The 12,289-nt window shown below is 43.9% G+C and overlaps 1 protein-coding gene across 1 annotated transcript in view; it reads left to right on the forward strand.

Moving 5' to 3' along the window:
* The window catches only part of GABRA4 (gamma-aminobutyric acid type A receptor subunit alpha4), an 84,630-nt gene that overhangs the window by 22,511 nt on the left and 49,830 nt on the right, over positions 1 to 12,289 (forward strand). The window contains exons 3-6 of the mRNA XM_054989867.1: positions 7,368 to 7,435; positions 9,048 to 9,268; positions 9,374 to 9,456; positions 9,694 to 9,837. Of these exons, the coding sequence (XP_054845842.1) occupies positions 7,368 to 7,435; positions 9,048 to 9,268; positions 9,374 to 9,456; positions 9,694 to 9,837 (516 nt within the window). The remainder of the gene's footprint in view (positions 1 to 7,367; positions 7,436 to 9,047; positions 9,269 to 9,373; positions 9,457 to 9,693; positions 9,838 to 12,289) is intronic.

A 12,289-nucleotide genomic window follows, 5' to 3' on the forward strand; every position in this document is an offset into this window, starting at 1 on the left:
GGCAAAAGCAGGTTAGGGCAGTCAAGGTATTAACGAGTACCTTGAATAGTCCGAGAATGTGGTAGGGACTGGAACTAGGGAAGCCAAAGAAGAGTTGGAGTAATACGGATTTGCAGAGAGTCTGGCCTTCAGTCCCAGGCTAGATACATGACCTGCAAGAGACCTGTGCAGCTGCCTTCTGGCTAATCCATCTGTGGTGGTACCAAAGACTGTCTCTGACTGATGCAACACTGGTTGATAACTGGATTTTGCATGGGGATGTGTTTTGTTCTTTGAAATGTTTTCCCTTGCAGCTTGTGATTCATACTTGATTCTGCCCTCTGCAGTGTGTAATACTCCCCTACTATTTAGCTAACATTAAAAACGTTCATCATTGAATCCATAAATAGATCCTAGAGAACCAAATGCAAACAGAATTTGAGAAGGTCCACTGAAGAGGCGTTGTTAACTTAATCAAACCCAAGGTTAACTGTCTGCTGTACAAGGATCACTTAATATTGGTATGTTCAGCTGTAGCTGGGCTCTTCATGAAAAAAACAAGAGACCTTGTAATCAGTTTCCCACATTAAACACATGATTGTGTCACTTATCCTGGGTATATTATGATAGGAATGAAAGTAAATTGGGGGGAATTATATTGTAGGACCTGACTGGGTATATCATGCTTCTTCCTGAACAAGCAAACTGACAGCTGGAGCAATATGAACACTTTCTCCGAAATGCTGTTATAACGTGCCACCTGCTCACTCCCCCACTGTGAGGTGGATTTTCCCTCCAAAACCGATGAGGCTGTTTGTTGGGGCTGGGTATAACTTAGAATTCCTTTTGTCTCATTCTTAAAAAGGTATATATATCTGGCTTATATCTCAGCCCAAAATTAAGTAGGGGAAAAGCAGAAGCCCATGTCTCCTTTAAAATGAAATGGAACTAGAGGCTAAGTAAAGGTAAAAAAAAATAACAGCAGGTTTATTCAACCGGCAGGATCGGTATGTAAGTAGTCAGAGAAAGGAAAACGGAGGTAAATGTAGATTGCAGAACAGAATACTTCACGAACATTAGGCACAATAATCTTTTTAAAGCTTAATCCCAGTAGTTACAGATCTTAGAAGTGAGAGGTTGGTCGTTTCAGATTTAAGTTACTAAGAGCCAAAACAGATGTGATGCCTGACGTGGAGAATGTGCGTTGTTTTCCTGCAAGGTTCCATGGGAAGTGTAGTGAGAAAAAACCTCTGCCAGGGAAAAGAGGGAGAGAATCCCTCTTCTCCCTGGCAGAGGTTCTTTCTCTAGGCGTCTTGTCTAGTCCACTCGGCTCCCTCTTGCTGCTGCCAGCGCGCTGTCCTTGCCTCCCTAAAAGCACTCTGCAGCCAGAGGAAGCCGAGCACGCTTGCGGCCTCTGAGAGGTTCAAGGAGTTGATCGCTCCCTCTGACTGCCACTGGTGCAAGTAGCTCCCTCTCATCGCTGCCAGCATGCTCAACTCCCTCTGGCTGCAGAGTGCTTTTAGGGGAGCGAGGGGAGCTGGCAGCAGTAAGAGGAAGCTGAGTGGATTAGACGAGACGCCTAGAAAAAGAACCTCTGCTAGGGAGAAGAGAGATTATCTCCCTCTTCTCCCTGGCAGAGGTTCTTTCTCACTACACTTCTTGTGGAACCTTGCAGGAAACTGATGCATGCTCTCCACATGTCAGGCGTCTCATCTGTTTTGGCTCTTAGACAAGGTTACTTCATAAATTTCACTTCACAGCTTAAGGGTTCTGACTCCCACACATTGATCTTTTCTTTTTACTCCACACCCAGGGTACTCGACAGAGCCAAAAAACCCCTTTCCAGACACTGGGCAGGTATTATTCTTCTCCTGAAGACATAACTCTGATCATTTGGCTGAAGGGGAGCCTCCTTTTACTACCCACTTCCTTGCCAACCACACACTCCCAGGACTAGCTTGTCTGAGTAATATTAGTGCTGGCTTTCTTACTTTGGTTCATCAACTTAAAGCTTTTCATCAAGCTTAAGCTGTCCCAGTTAGGGCAAACTTTTCCTTCCTTTTCCTCACACAGAGGAATCTCAGTCTGGCCCTTCCTGGTCAGATTCCAAGCTTAGACTCCCTGTCAACTCCAATTCGTTACCTTCTCGCTGGTCAATCGCAGAGAGGGGGCAGCGTCGTGCCAATCATCTTCCCTTCAGGCAGTTGTTTTAACCCTCTCCCTGCCTCTCCCTCTGGAAGCAGCTTTTGGTAATCCTAGCATTTAAAGCCCATTCCATCACAGCTGTCAAGCAGACCTTTTCGTTCCTAGCAATGTTTTCACTACTCACATTTGCAGACCACAGAGAAGGTTAGTCAGATTCAGGTCCAGTAATGCCTTAAAGACCAACAAGATTTCCAGGATATGAGCTTTCGAGACTCAAGCTCCCTTCGTTGGATAGGAAGAGAAGGTTGACTTCCCTAACAGTAGGTTGTTGCTTAGCTGATACGTCTCCTTGGACAGACACTTAACAGTGCTGTCCTAAGCAGAGATGCCCCCTTCTAATCCCACTGACTTCTGTGAGGAAGACGTACCTAAATCTGTTTAGGATAGCTCTGCGGCTGTGGCAGTGACAGGACCATGTGAGGGGTGAGGCAGGACTTCTGCTAGCAAAGTCTTTCTACAGCAATACTGCAAAGAGGTGTTGGGGGGATGTTTGGTGCAATCCCAGGACAATTTTCTTAACATTTTAAAAAAATGTTGGGGTAGTAATTTTTGCATGTAATTTTTTTTGGTAAGTGTTCTTGGATGCCAATATTGGTAGAAAGGGACAGGTAACAAATATATATAATACAATACATGTACAAATAAATAAATATTATGGACTTTTCCTTCTGCTGAATATTTAATATATATGTATATGTGTTGTGAATGGCAATTATTCTTTTACTAGCAGCAGAGCCCATTGTGTGGAAAAATACAATGGGTTCTAGAAAACTGATTTGGCAGGCCCCTGCTACAGGGCTTTAGGAGGGCCATGCCGCCTCTTGACCCCTGCAGGAACGTGGGAGGACTGTGCCACTGCACCGGGCCTCCCTGCCACCTCTGCACCCTCTCAGAGGCCTGGTGCAGGAGGCAGGGAGGCCCAGCACAACAAGGAGGCCCTTCCAAGGCCCTGTAGTAGTTGTGCTACCATGCCAGGCCTTCCCATCGCCGTGGCGGCCTCCTTGGGGCTTCCAGAGAGCTGTGCTAAGCCTTTGCACCACTGCAGCGGCCTCCAAGGCAAGCCATGTTGCCAATGACTCACTTTTTCTCTCCACGGAGGTAGTGGTGTAGCGTGGACCAGTGTTGCCTGGTGCAGGAGGTACTTTTCCTCCCCCTCTATGTGCACATGCAAAGCGTGCACGTGCTCCGGCCCTGCACAATGACGTCACTTCTGGGAAGTGATGTCATCGCACAGGGGTGCCCCCCTCACTGGGAGCGCTCCCCTGGTTTGGGACACCGTTCCTTACCACTTTGCCACAGCTGCATGAGCAGCTGCAGCAAAGAGGTAAGGGGTGAGTGGGGAAGCGGGGAGGCGGGCCACCTCCCCGCTTGCCTCCCCACCTGCCGCACCACTGGGGAGCCCAGTAGCACTGGTGAAGAGGCAGAGAGGCGAGCGGGGAGGCAGCCCGCCTCCCTGCTCGCCTCCCTGCGTGCCTCTCTGTCACCTGCCGTGCTGCCGGGGCATCTGGCAGCGCCAGCAAAGGGGCAGGAAGGTGGCTCGCCTCCCCGTTCACCTCTCCACCTGCCGTGCTGCCAGAGCACCTGGCTCGCTGTGTGTTGAGGCGGGCAGCAGTGCCGGCAAAGGTGCTGGGAGGCGGGCCGCATCCTGCGCCAGAGCACCCAGCTCTCTGGGCACTGAGGCAGGCAGCAGCAGCGAAGGGGCGCTCCCAGGGGGGCCGTGGACGAGGCACCCCCTCAAAATTTTGCACCCGGGACAGCCGTCCCCTCTGACTCCTACACGCTATTCCTCTGCGCAGAGGGGCCTGTGAGTGCACCTGCACGGCGATAAAAAGTGAGTCATCTCCAGTATGGCTTGCCTTTTATACAGTAGGATTATTAAAGTAGTGCCGACATTGTACAGGAAGTTTTACAAAGCAACATAAACAAATAGTAACTATCAATAGTGTGGGAGACATAAAAAAGGAAGGTGAAAAAAGGGAGGAAGGGGTTATTGTGCTTTGTGAGCATTTGTAATAATTTTATTTCCATTTTTACCTGACTTCTGGAAGAAAGGTGAGATATAAGCCAAAATAAACAAATACCACTCTAACTATATGCCAGACGCTTCTGCTCAGTTTGCTCCATTGGAGGGAGGGCACAGATACAGGGACCCATTAATTTGCAGCACTTTCAGCATATAAACCGTGGATACTGCACAAAGTATAGGAAACAGACAAGAGGAACTTGAAGTCTTAATACAGGAAGGGAACTATAACCTAATAGGCATTACTTGGTGGGATGAGAGACACAATTGGAATATTAGGACTGAGGGGTACAAGTTGTTTAAAAGAAATAGTCCAATAAGGAGGGGGGGAGGAGTAGCATTATATGTGAAGGATGTATACAGTTGTGAAGAAATACCTGAATCTCAGCACGGAAGGTCAGTTGATGGCCTCTGGGAAAAATAAAAGGAGAAAGAAATAATAGGGATATTATGGTGGGGGTCTGCTATAGATCACCAAGCCAGGCCGAGGACTCGGATGATACATTCCTAGACCAGATGACAAAATTTTCCAAGAGATGGGTCATGGGAGATTTCAATTACCCTGATAATCTGTTGGAAGTCAAACTCTGCCAAAACTATAAGGTCTCATAAATTCCTGACTTGTCATGCTGACAACATCTTCCAGAAGGTGGAGAAGAAAACAAGGGGTAAATTAAGCAATTTGCTAGTTCTAGGAAACTTCCCTGCCCCAAGAACCTTACAGTCTAAAACTTGATAGTAGGGTCTCTCTCTCTTTCAGGGTCTCTCTCACGCACGCACGCACACAAACACACACACACACACATTGTTTTTGAACAAACTTTCAAGTTTATTTGGATAACTTACTTAACACCTCCCTCAGCCTGTTCATTCTCTCCCTCTTCTCTGGCCCAACTGAGGACAAAAGTGGCCATTATCGTCGCCTCATTCTTGGTTCCTCCCAGGAACTACGACATAAAGGAGGAGAGGTTCCCCTTTGACCACTGGAACGGTTGTACTGGGGATCTTGTGGGGTAGAATTCTGGAGTAAGGAAAATAGTAAAGATTCCAGTAGCACCTTTAAGACTAACGGAATGTATTGTAGCATAAGCTTTCGAGAACTATGATGTAAACTAATACTATATTTGGCAGTTACAGTGCAAAGAGATGTATTCATCAAAGTAATGATTTTTTCCTAATCTATATTGTTTATTTTCTATCAAGTACTGTTCAATAAATAACGTTGCTTATACTGCTACTTTTTATTTTAAGGAAAGGTCATTTTAAATTTCACGGCCATTGGCTTTTATGTATAAACTTGGCTGGGGGGTGGGTGGGTTTGCCTTACATTCAGGGATATCTTTCTTTCAAGTAAATATCATACTTATTTATTTAGAAAATATATATGCCACCTCTCCCGAGACAAGCTTGAAGTAGCTTACCATTAAAACAATAAAACTTATTTCAATGATGATGTGATCTGAATATGTTTGCAGATTTTTGGTTTTAGTGCTATAAAGTGATAGTGATTACTGCATTCATTTTCTTCCCAACTGATCTTTTGTCATCGTTTACATACCAGAGTAGGATAATTTTACAGGCTTTTTATTCTTGAGTTCAGTCAGCAGCTTGAAACCTGTGTACCAAGCTGATGAGACATGGCAATTCTCTTTGTCTGGTCATTGCTTATTGCTTTCTTTCTCCATGTTTGTGCATACAACAACGTTATGCACAGGGCAAAAAAATAAAAGAGCTTTGCTTTTGTAATGGAATCGTAAGAATGTTGTCATAGTGTCTAATAGGTTGCAAAAGCTGTTTAAGAAGAGCCTAATAAACTTAACAACCTGAAAGTTTGAAGTTTAAGGAAAGCAGGATGCATTGTCTTCATGTAGATGTTGATAGGAAATGTGATATTGGTGAGCAGCACAACAATTCATTGTGGTACAATATGCTTCTCCCATAAGAAGTTGCCTGGTCCTCTGGTCTCTATGTAGGCATGCTTAGGGGCGGGGGGTCTGCAACAGTGCAGAACATCACCGAACATCTGCTAGAGTATACAGAGGGCATGTTTTTGCTGATATCTTTTCCAGGGGTCCTGGAAAATGCTCAGAGATGCTCACTCTTTCTGTTGTCCTGCCAGATTAAGAGTTGTATCAGTCAAGTATTTGGATAAGAACAAATATAAAGGATTGGATCCCTCCAGCTTTTTAATTCAATCTCACCCAGTTCCTCTTATTACATCCCCCATCTAAGGCTGCCAAGCCTGGTCATCTTGGCAGGAGAAAATTGTGGCCAAACCCAGAAGTCATGTCACTTTCTGATGACACTCTAGGAGTTTCCAAAATCTCTCTATAAAGACAGTAAATATTTGAGGGGATTCCTAGACAGTCATCTGTCACTTCCAGATTCAGATGCAGTTCCCTCCCCTTTCTCCACCTACAACAATTAACATTGATGGACAAGTGAGTGAATTAATGATCAAACACCTGCTGGGGGGCAGACAGATGGCAACTCTACCACCATCCTACGTAGGGTTGCCAGTTCCTGGCTGGGAAATTCCTGGACGTTTGGGGGTGGAGCTTGGGGAAGGTGGGGTTTTGGGAAAGGAGGGACATCAGCAGGGTATAATGCTATGGCGTCCACCCTCCAAAGCAGCCATTTTCTCCAGGGGAACTGATCTCTGTCACCTGGAGGTCAGTCGTAATTCCAGGAGATCTCCAGCTATCACCTGGAGGTTGGCAGTGCTAATCCTACATGATTTTTAATCATGATTTCTTCCAAATAGAAAACTTAGCATGGAGAGAGGTTCTAAACACACTTTCTCCCACACTCCATCACCTCCGATTTGAAGTCAATCCAATGATGATGGCTGGAAGGATCAAGCCTCTCCTCTCAGTTCCCTAAGATCTTCATGTGCATGTTTTTTCTTACCAGTATCAATGAGAGATAAATGATGCATTACAAAACTGGATGCAAATTATACCGATGTAGCTTAAGCAGAGAGAATGGTGTGAAAACCAACATTCTGCATGAATTTTTAAGTGCAGCGGGCTTAATGTGTTGCTTGTGTGTTTTCCTCCCATGAGTCCAATGAATCTTCAAAGTGACATTTGTGTAAGTGTGGCACTATTTCTCAGTGCATCTCCCCCTTCTATTTAATCCAATTTCCCTTGCTCAATAGGTTCTGTTACTGAAGTCAAAACAGATATCTATGTTACCAGTTTTGGACCTGTTTCTGATGTAGAGATGGTATGTATTTTTGAAGTCTTTTATTTTTGTGGGTTTGAGAGGAGCTGAAAATGAACTCCAGTAAAGAGGCATGCCTGATTCAGATGTCTTTGTGCCCTGCTGTCAATCATGCAAACTAGGGAAGATTAGCAGCAGCTTAATTTCCAGGCTATTTTTAGATGCAGCAGCCCTGGATTCTGGCCCTCCGTGCATGCTGGATTTAGACCAATGTCACATGCTTGCTTGCAGCAGATCAACACCTGCTTTGAAAGTTTATACTACCCAATACGGAATCATCCCTAAGACAAAAGTCAAAAAATGGTGAGCCTAGATGCCGTGGAGACTTGGGTACCTGACCTCCGTTGACTCTTCTTTGTCCTAAATAAATTCTGCATGAAAAAGTTGGATTACGCCAATTAAGCACCCAGGCTTGATTTCCGTAATTTCACATAGTTTGTTCTGCTTCTGTTAGCCATGGAAAGAGGGACAAGAAGCTATGCAGGGCATGTAACAAGGTTATTTATTTATTTGTCTGAGGGGAGTTCGGCTATTACTTCAAGTGATTAACTTGCCAAGGTAGCATTCATGGGCTCATCTTGAAGTGAAGTCCTATTAAACTCAGTGGGGCTTAGTTCTAAGTAAACTTTCTGAGGACACCCACTCACCAAATTTTAAGATATTATGAGCTAATTTTAGTCGAAGGAACAGTTCCAAGTCCCCATTCTTTTGCATGTGTAGCTCCTGTCTCTGTTGATGTTTATTAGGCTCCATGTGCACCTTGGATTATTTCACATGAAGGTCCATGTGAGGGTAGATATCTCCAGGGCTTTTTTTCAGCAGGAACGTGGTGGAACGGAGTTCCGGAACCTCTTGAAAATGGTCACATGGCTGGTGGCCCCGCCCCCTGATCTCCAGACAGAGGGGAGTTGAGATTGCGGCGCGGAGGGCAGTCTCAACTCCCCTCTGTCTGGAGATCAGGGGGCGGGGCCACCAGCCATGTGACCATTTTCTCTGAGGGCAACCCACTGAGTTCCACCACCTCTTTTCCCAGAAAAAAAAGCCCTGGATATCTCTATTTGCCAGTCCTGTGAATTCATCCACTTAAAGGCCACTAGGAAGTCACTGATACAGCTCCTCTGTATTTGGTGGCTGAAACAGAGGCTTTGGGGAATACTCACTGTGCCCTCTTTGGGTCATCCCATCCATGTTTTATTAGCTGAATGTAGACAATAATTCATTGTTTTTTGCCTTGATACAAGTAGTTATATGTTCCTAGCACATATTTGAGTCTGACCATCTGTTAAAAAATACCATGGATGTAAAAATAATTAATGTATGTTAGTGAATTAATCATTTTGTTTGCAATTCTTTGCCAGAGTACAAGTTTAATTGTGTGCTTCTTGCAATTCTGTTAGATGACAGTAATTATTTTTGATTGATTTAATATGTATAGCAATTTATTTATATGACTAATGTGGAAAATTAAAGTATTAAGGAGTACATAGTTCAGTTTAATTGATCAAAATGTGTTTAGGGAGTTTACAGTTACCGGTGACTAGTCTGCACATGACGGACTTCCATAGAAAGGCTGTGCATATAAAACTACATTTGTGTTGCCTCCAAATTACTGTAGGAGTACACAATGGATGTTTTCTTCCGCCAAACATGGGTGGACAAAAGATTAAGATACGATGGTCCAATTGAAATCCTAAGACTTAACAACCTGATGGTCACCAAAGTGTGGACTCCAGACACTTTCTTCCGGAACGGGAAAAAATCTGTCTCACATAATATGACGGCTCCAAATAAACTTTTTAGAATTATGAGAAACGGCACTATCCTGTATACAATGAGGTATTTGATGTGTCTGTTTGTATTTCTGTACTTACAAAATGGTGGACCCAACGTTTACTGCTGAGACAAAACACCAAAGATGAAATTCCATTTGTTTCCATGTAGGCTTACCATAAGTGCTGAGTGTCCCATGAGGCTGGTGGATTTCCCGATGGATGGCCATGCCTGTCCTCTGAAATTTGGGAGTTGTAAGTCACTGTTACAAAATTTCACACACTGTGATAGGGTTTCCAGCTTATATTTTAAGAGTGTGTATAAACAACAGGTCCGAGTATAGCTAGAGACATGTTTTTGTAATGTTAGAAAGCTTAGATCAATTGAAACGAGTAGGAGTTTTCCCACTGACTATAACTAGCGTTAGATCAGTCACCTAAGCATCACCCAGACAAACTTCCTATTCATGCATTTAACTATATGTTGTTCAGATGCGTATCCAAAGAGCGAAATGATTTACACATGGACAAAAGGACCTAAGAATTCAGTGGAAGTCCCTGAAGAGTCTTCCAGTTTAGTTCAGTATGACCTGCTCGGGCATACGGTATCCAATGAAACTGTTAAATCCATTACAGGTAAGAATCTTGTCCGTATGAATCAACTTGAGGTCTGGAATTAGTATTGTGATTCTGTTTTTAGCCAAAGCTGTTCTTGGAGGTCTTGGTGCAGCCCAGGTAGCATAAGCAGATGATAAAATTTTAAGTCAGATTTTATTCTTTTTCTCTTCAGGCTTATATTAAATCAGATACTGATTGATGCTGTTTTTAAATTCTCCATTAATAATAATCTTACTTTCATGTTGCCTAATTCCTGCAAGGGTCTGGGGCAGGTTTCCTAACCTTTGTTCAGTACATAGCTGTTCTACCACCGAAAGATGGCTAAAGGTATTTAGCAGGCTTTGTTCATGAAGATCTAATTTTTCTACACCCTTCTCTCTCTCTTTCATTTTCATTGTCTCTCAAAAGAGTTGTTTTTTTCATATGCTGCAGGAGGGAGGGGTTTAGATGATGAGTATAATGTTTCTTCTGAACTAAAAGAGTTTCTAAACCAATTAATAGGGGCTCTACCATCTTTTCTGCCCTCTTCTGTAAGTGTGGTCCATCTAGTTTTGATTTAATCTGGGGCTTTCTTATTAAATTCTTACAGGCTTGTCAGGTGAATTCCAGATTTTCTAAGATGCCCTTAGAAACATCATAAAGGGGATTTCAGGCAAAAAATGGGTCAAAATGTATCATTCTCCATTGATAGCACCCGGAATTCTTTCTACATAAATCCGTACTTTGCTGTTTACGAATGCTGTTGATCCTCTTTGTGAAGCCTAGTGAAGATTGTTGAAAATGCAATCTGTAAAAATGAAAGGATAACCTATATCTGTTGATATATGTTCATATCTGCACTATTATGAATTTTGGTGTCTTCGTAAAAATTGTCATGTCATGAAAGACATGGTTGTTGTGGGTTTTCCGGGCTGTATTGCCGTGGTCTTGGACCACGGCAATACAGCCCGGAAAACCCACAACAACCATCGTTCTCTGGCCGTGAAAGCCTTCGACAATACATGAAAGAAATCATGAACAAAAAACAACAAATGACAAAAGTATAACATTAAAAACAAATAAAAGTACATTAAAACATGTTAGCACCTTTGTTATGTACAGGTGAAGGAGTACTCTCAACCAGGGCTTTTTTTCTGGGAAAAGAGGTGGTGGAACTCAGGACTGCACAATGATGTCACTTTGGGTCAGCTGGAACAAAGGGGGAGTTTTTTAACGTTTAAATTGCCTTTGGCAAAAATGATCACATGGCCGGTGGCCCCGCCCCCTGATCTCCAGACAGAGGGGAGTTTAGATTGCCCTCCACGCCGCATGGCACGGAGGGCAATCTAAACTCTCCTCTGTCTGGAGATCAGGAGGCCGGGCCACTGGCCATGTGACCATTTTCAAGAGGTGCTAGAACTCCGTTCCACCGTGTTCCTGCTGAAAAAAAGCCCTGCTTTCAACCATTAAGCTAAGCTCAAGCCCAAATTTTCTTAGCTGCTAGAGTGAACCGTGTTATTCTACAGCAATTACAGCAGATGCAATTGTCAGTTGTATCTCTCAGTTCTATCCTGAAGAGTCTACAAAATGCAGACTTTTTTGAGGGAAGACACTTGACGTGGGTCAGGGGAGTTGTCGACTGCATTCTCAGCTAGAGTCCCTGTTCTCCCCAACTCAGAGTCTTCAAGGAAATGGTTAACTGGCATTTCTTTATTCTTACTCTGTCGGGGGTATGGGTATAGATGCATTCTTTGGGCAGGGGAAACACGCGGTCTGCAAGGGGTACCTCTGTTGGATAAATCTGAGAAAGGTTGGGTTAGAGCTGGCTTTACCAGAACCATCTCAGCATCTACCAGTCTGAGGAAGGAGGTCTGAGGCAGTAATAATGGGCATCCCTCCTTGATTTCCAGAAGTCTAGACCTCGGTTGTTCCAATATATTGGGAGATTGTTGTCTGCTCTGAAACTGAGAGAGCAATAAAAGGAATTATTAAATCCTCCTCCAGGGTATCATTAAGAGGAGAGCTCTCTGTGTTAGTTTCTGTGTTGGTCGCTGGGCAAGTAGGAGGGTGGTCCAAACTGATTAAGTCATGGTCTGAAATGCTGACTTGTCCTCCCTTCAGGTTCTTGTATTCGGCTGCAGAGCTAAAGAGAAATGGAATATTCCATCCTGGAGATAGTATTGTGTTCAGGAAAGTCCATGTTGGGAAAATCCCTTTTGATTTTAGGAAGTCTGTCCGTCAGATTAGTAGAGAGGGGACAGCTGGGAGATTGCATGCCAGCAATACTGTTCAAGCCTGATGAGAGAGATCAAGGAGCTCAACGGATTTCAATGTAGAAAACCTTATACTGTCGCCGAACAAAGTTCTCAGGTGCTGCTGGGCGTGGGATTTAGTATTCCAAAGAGAGATGTAGACATTGAATTGTCATGCCATAAATAACACACAGATTGTCCCAATAAATCCATATAAGAAATGTTGCTGGAGAGGACCC

This window comes from Eublepharis macularius, chromosome 10, assembly GCF_028583425.1.
Source record: "Eublepharis macularius isolate TG4126 chromosome 10, MPM_Emac_v1.0, whole genome shotgun sequence".
In the NCBI taxonomy this organism is placed as follows: Eukaryota; Metazoa; Chordata; class Lepidosauria; order Squamata; family Eublepharidae; genus Eublepharis; species Eublepharis macularius.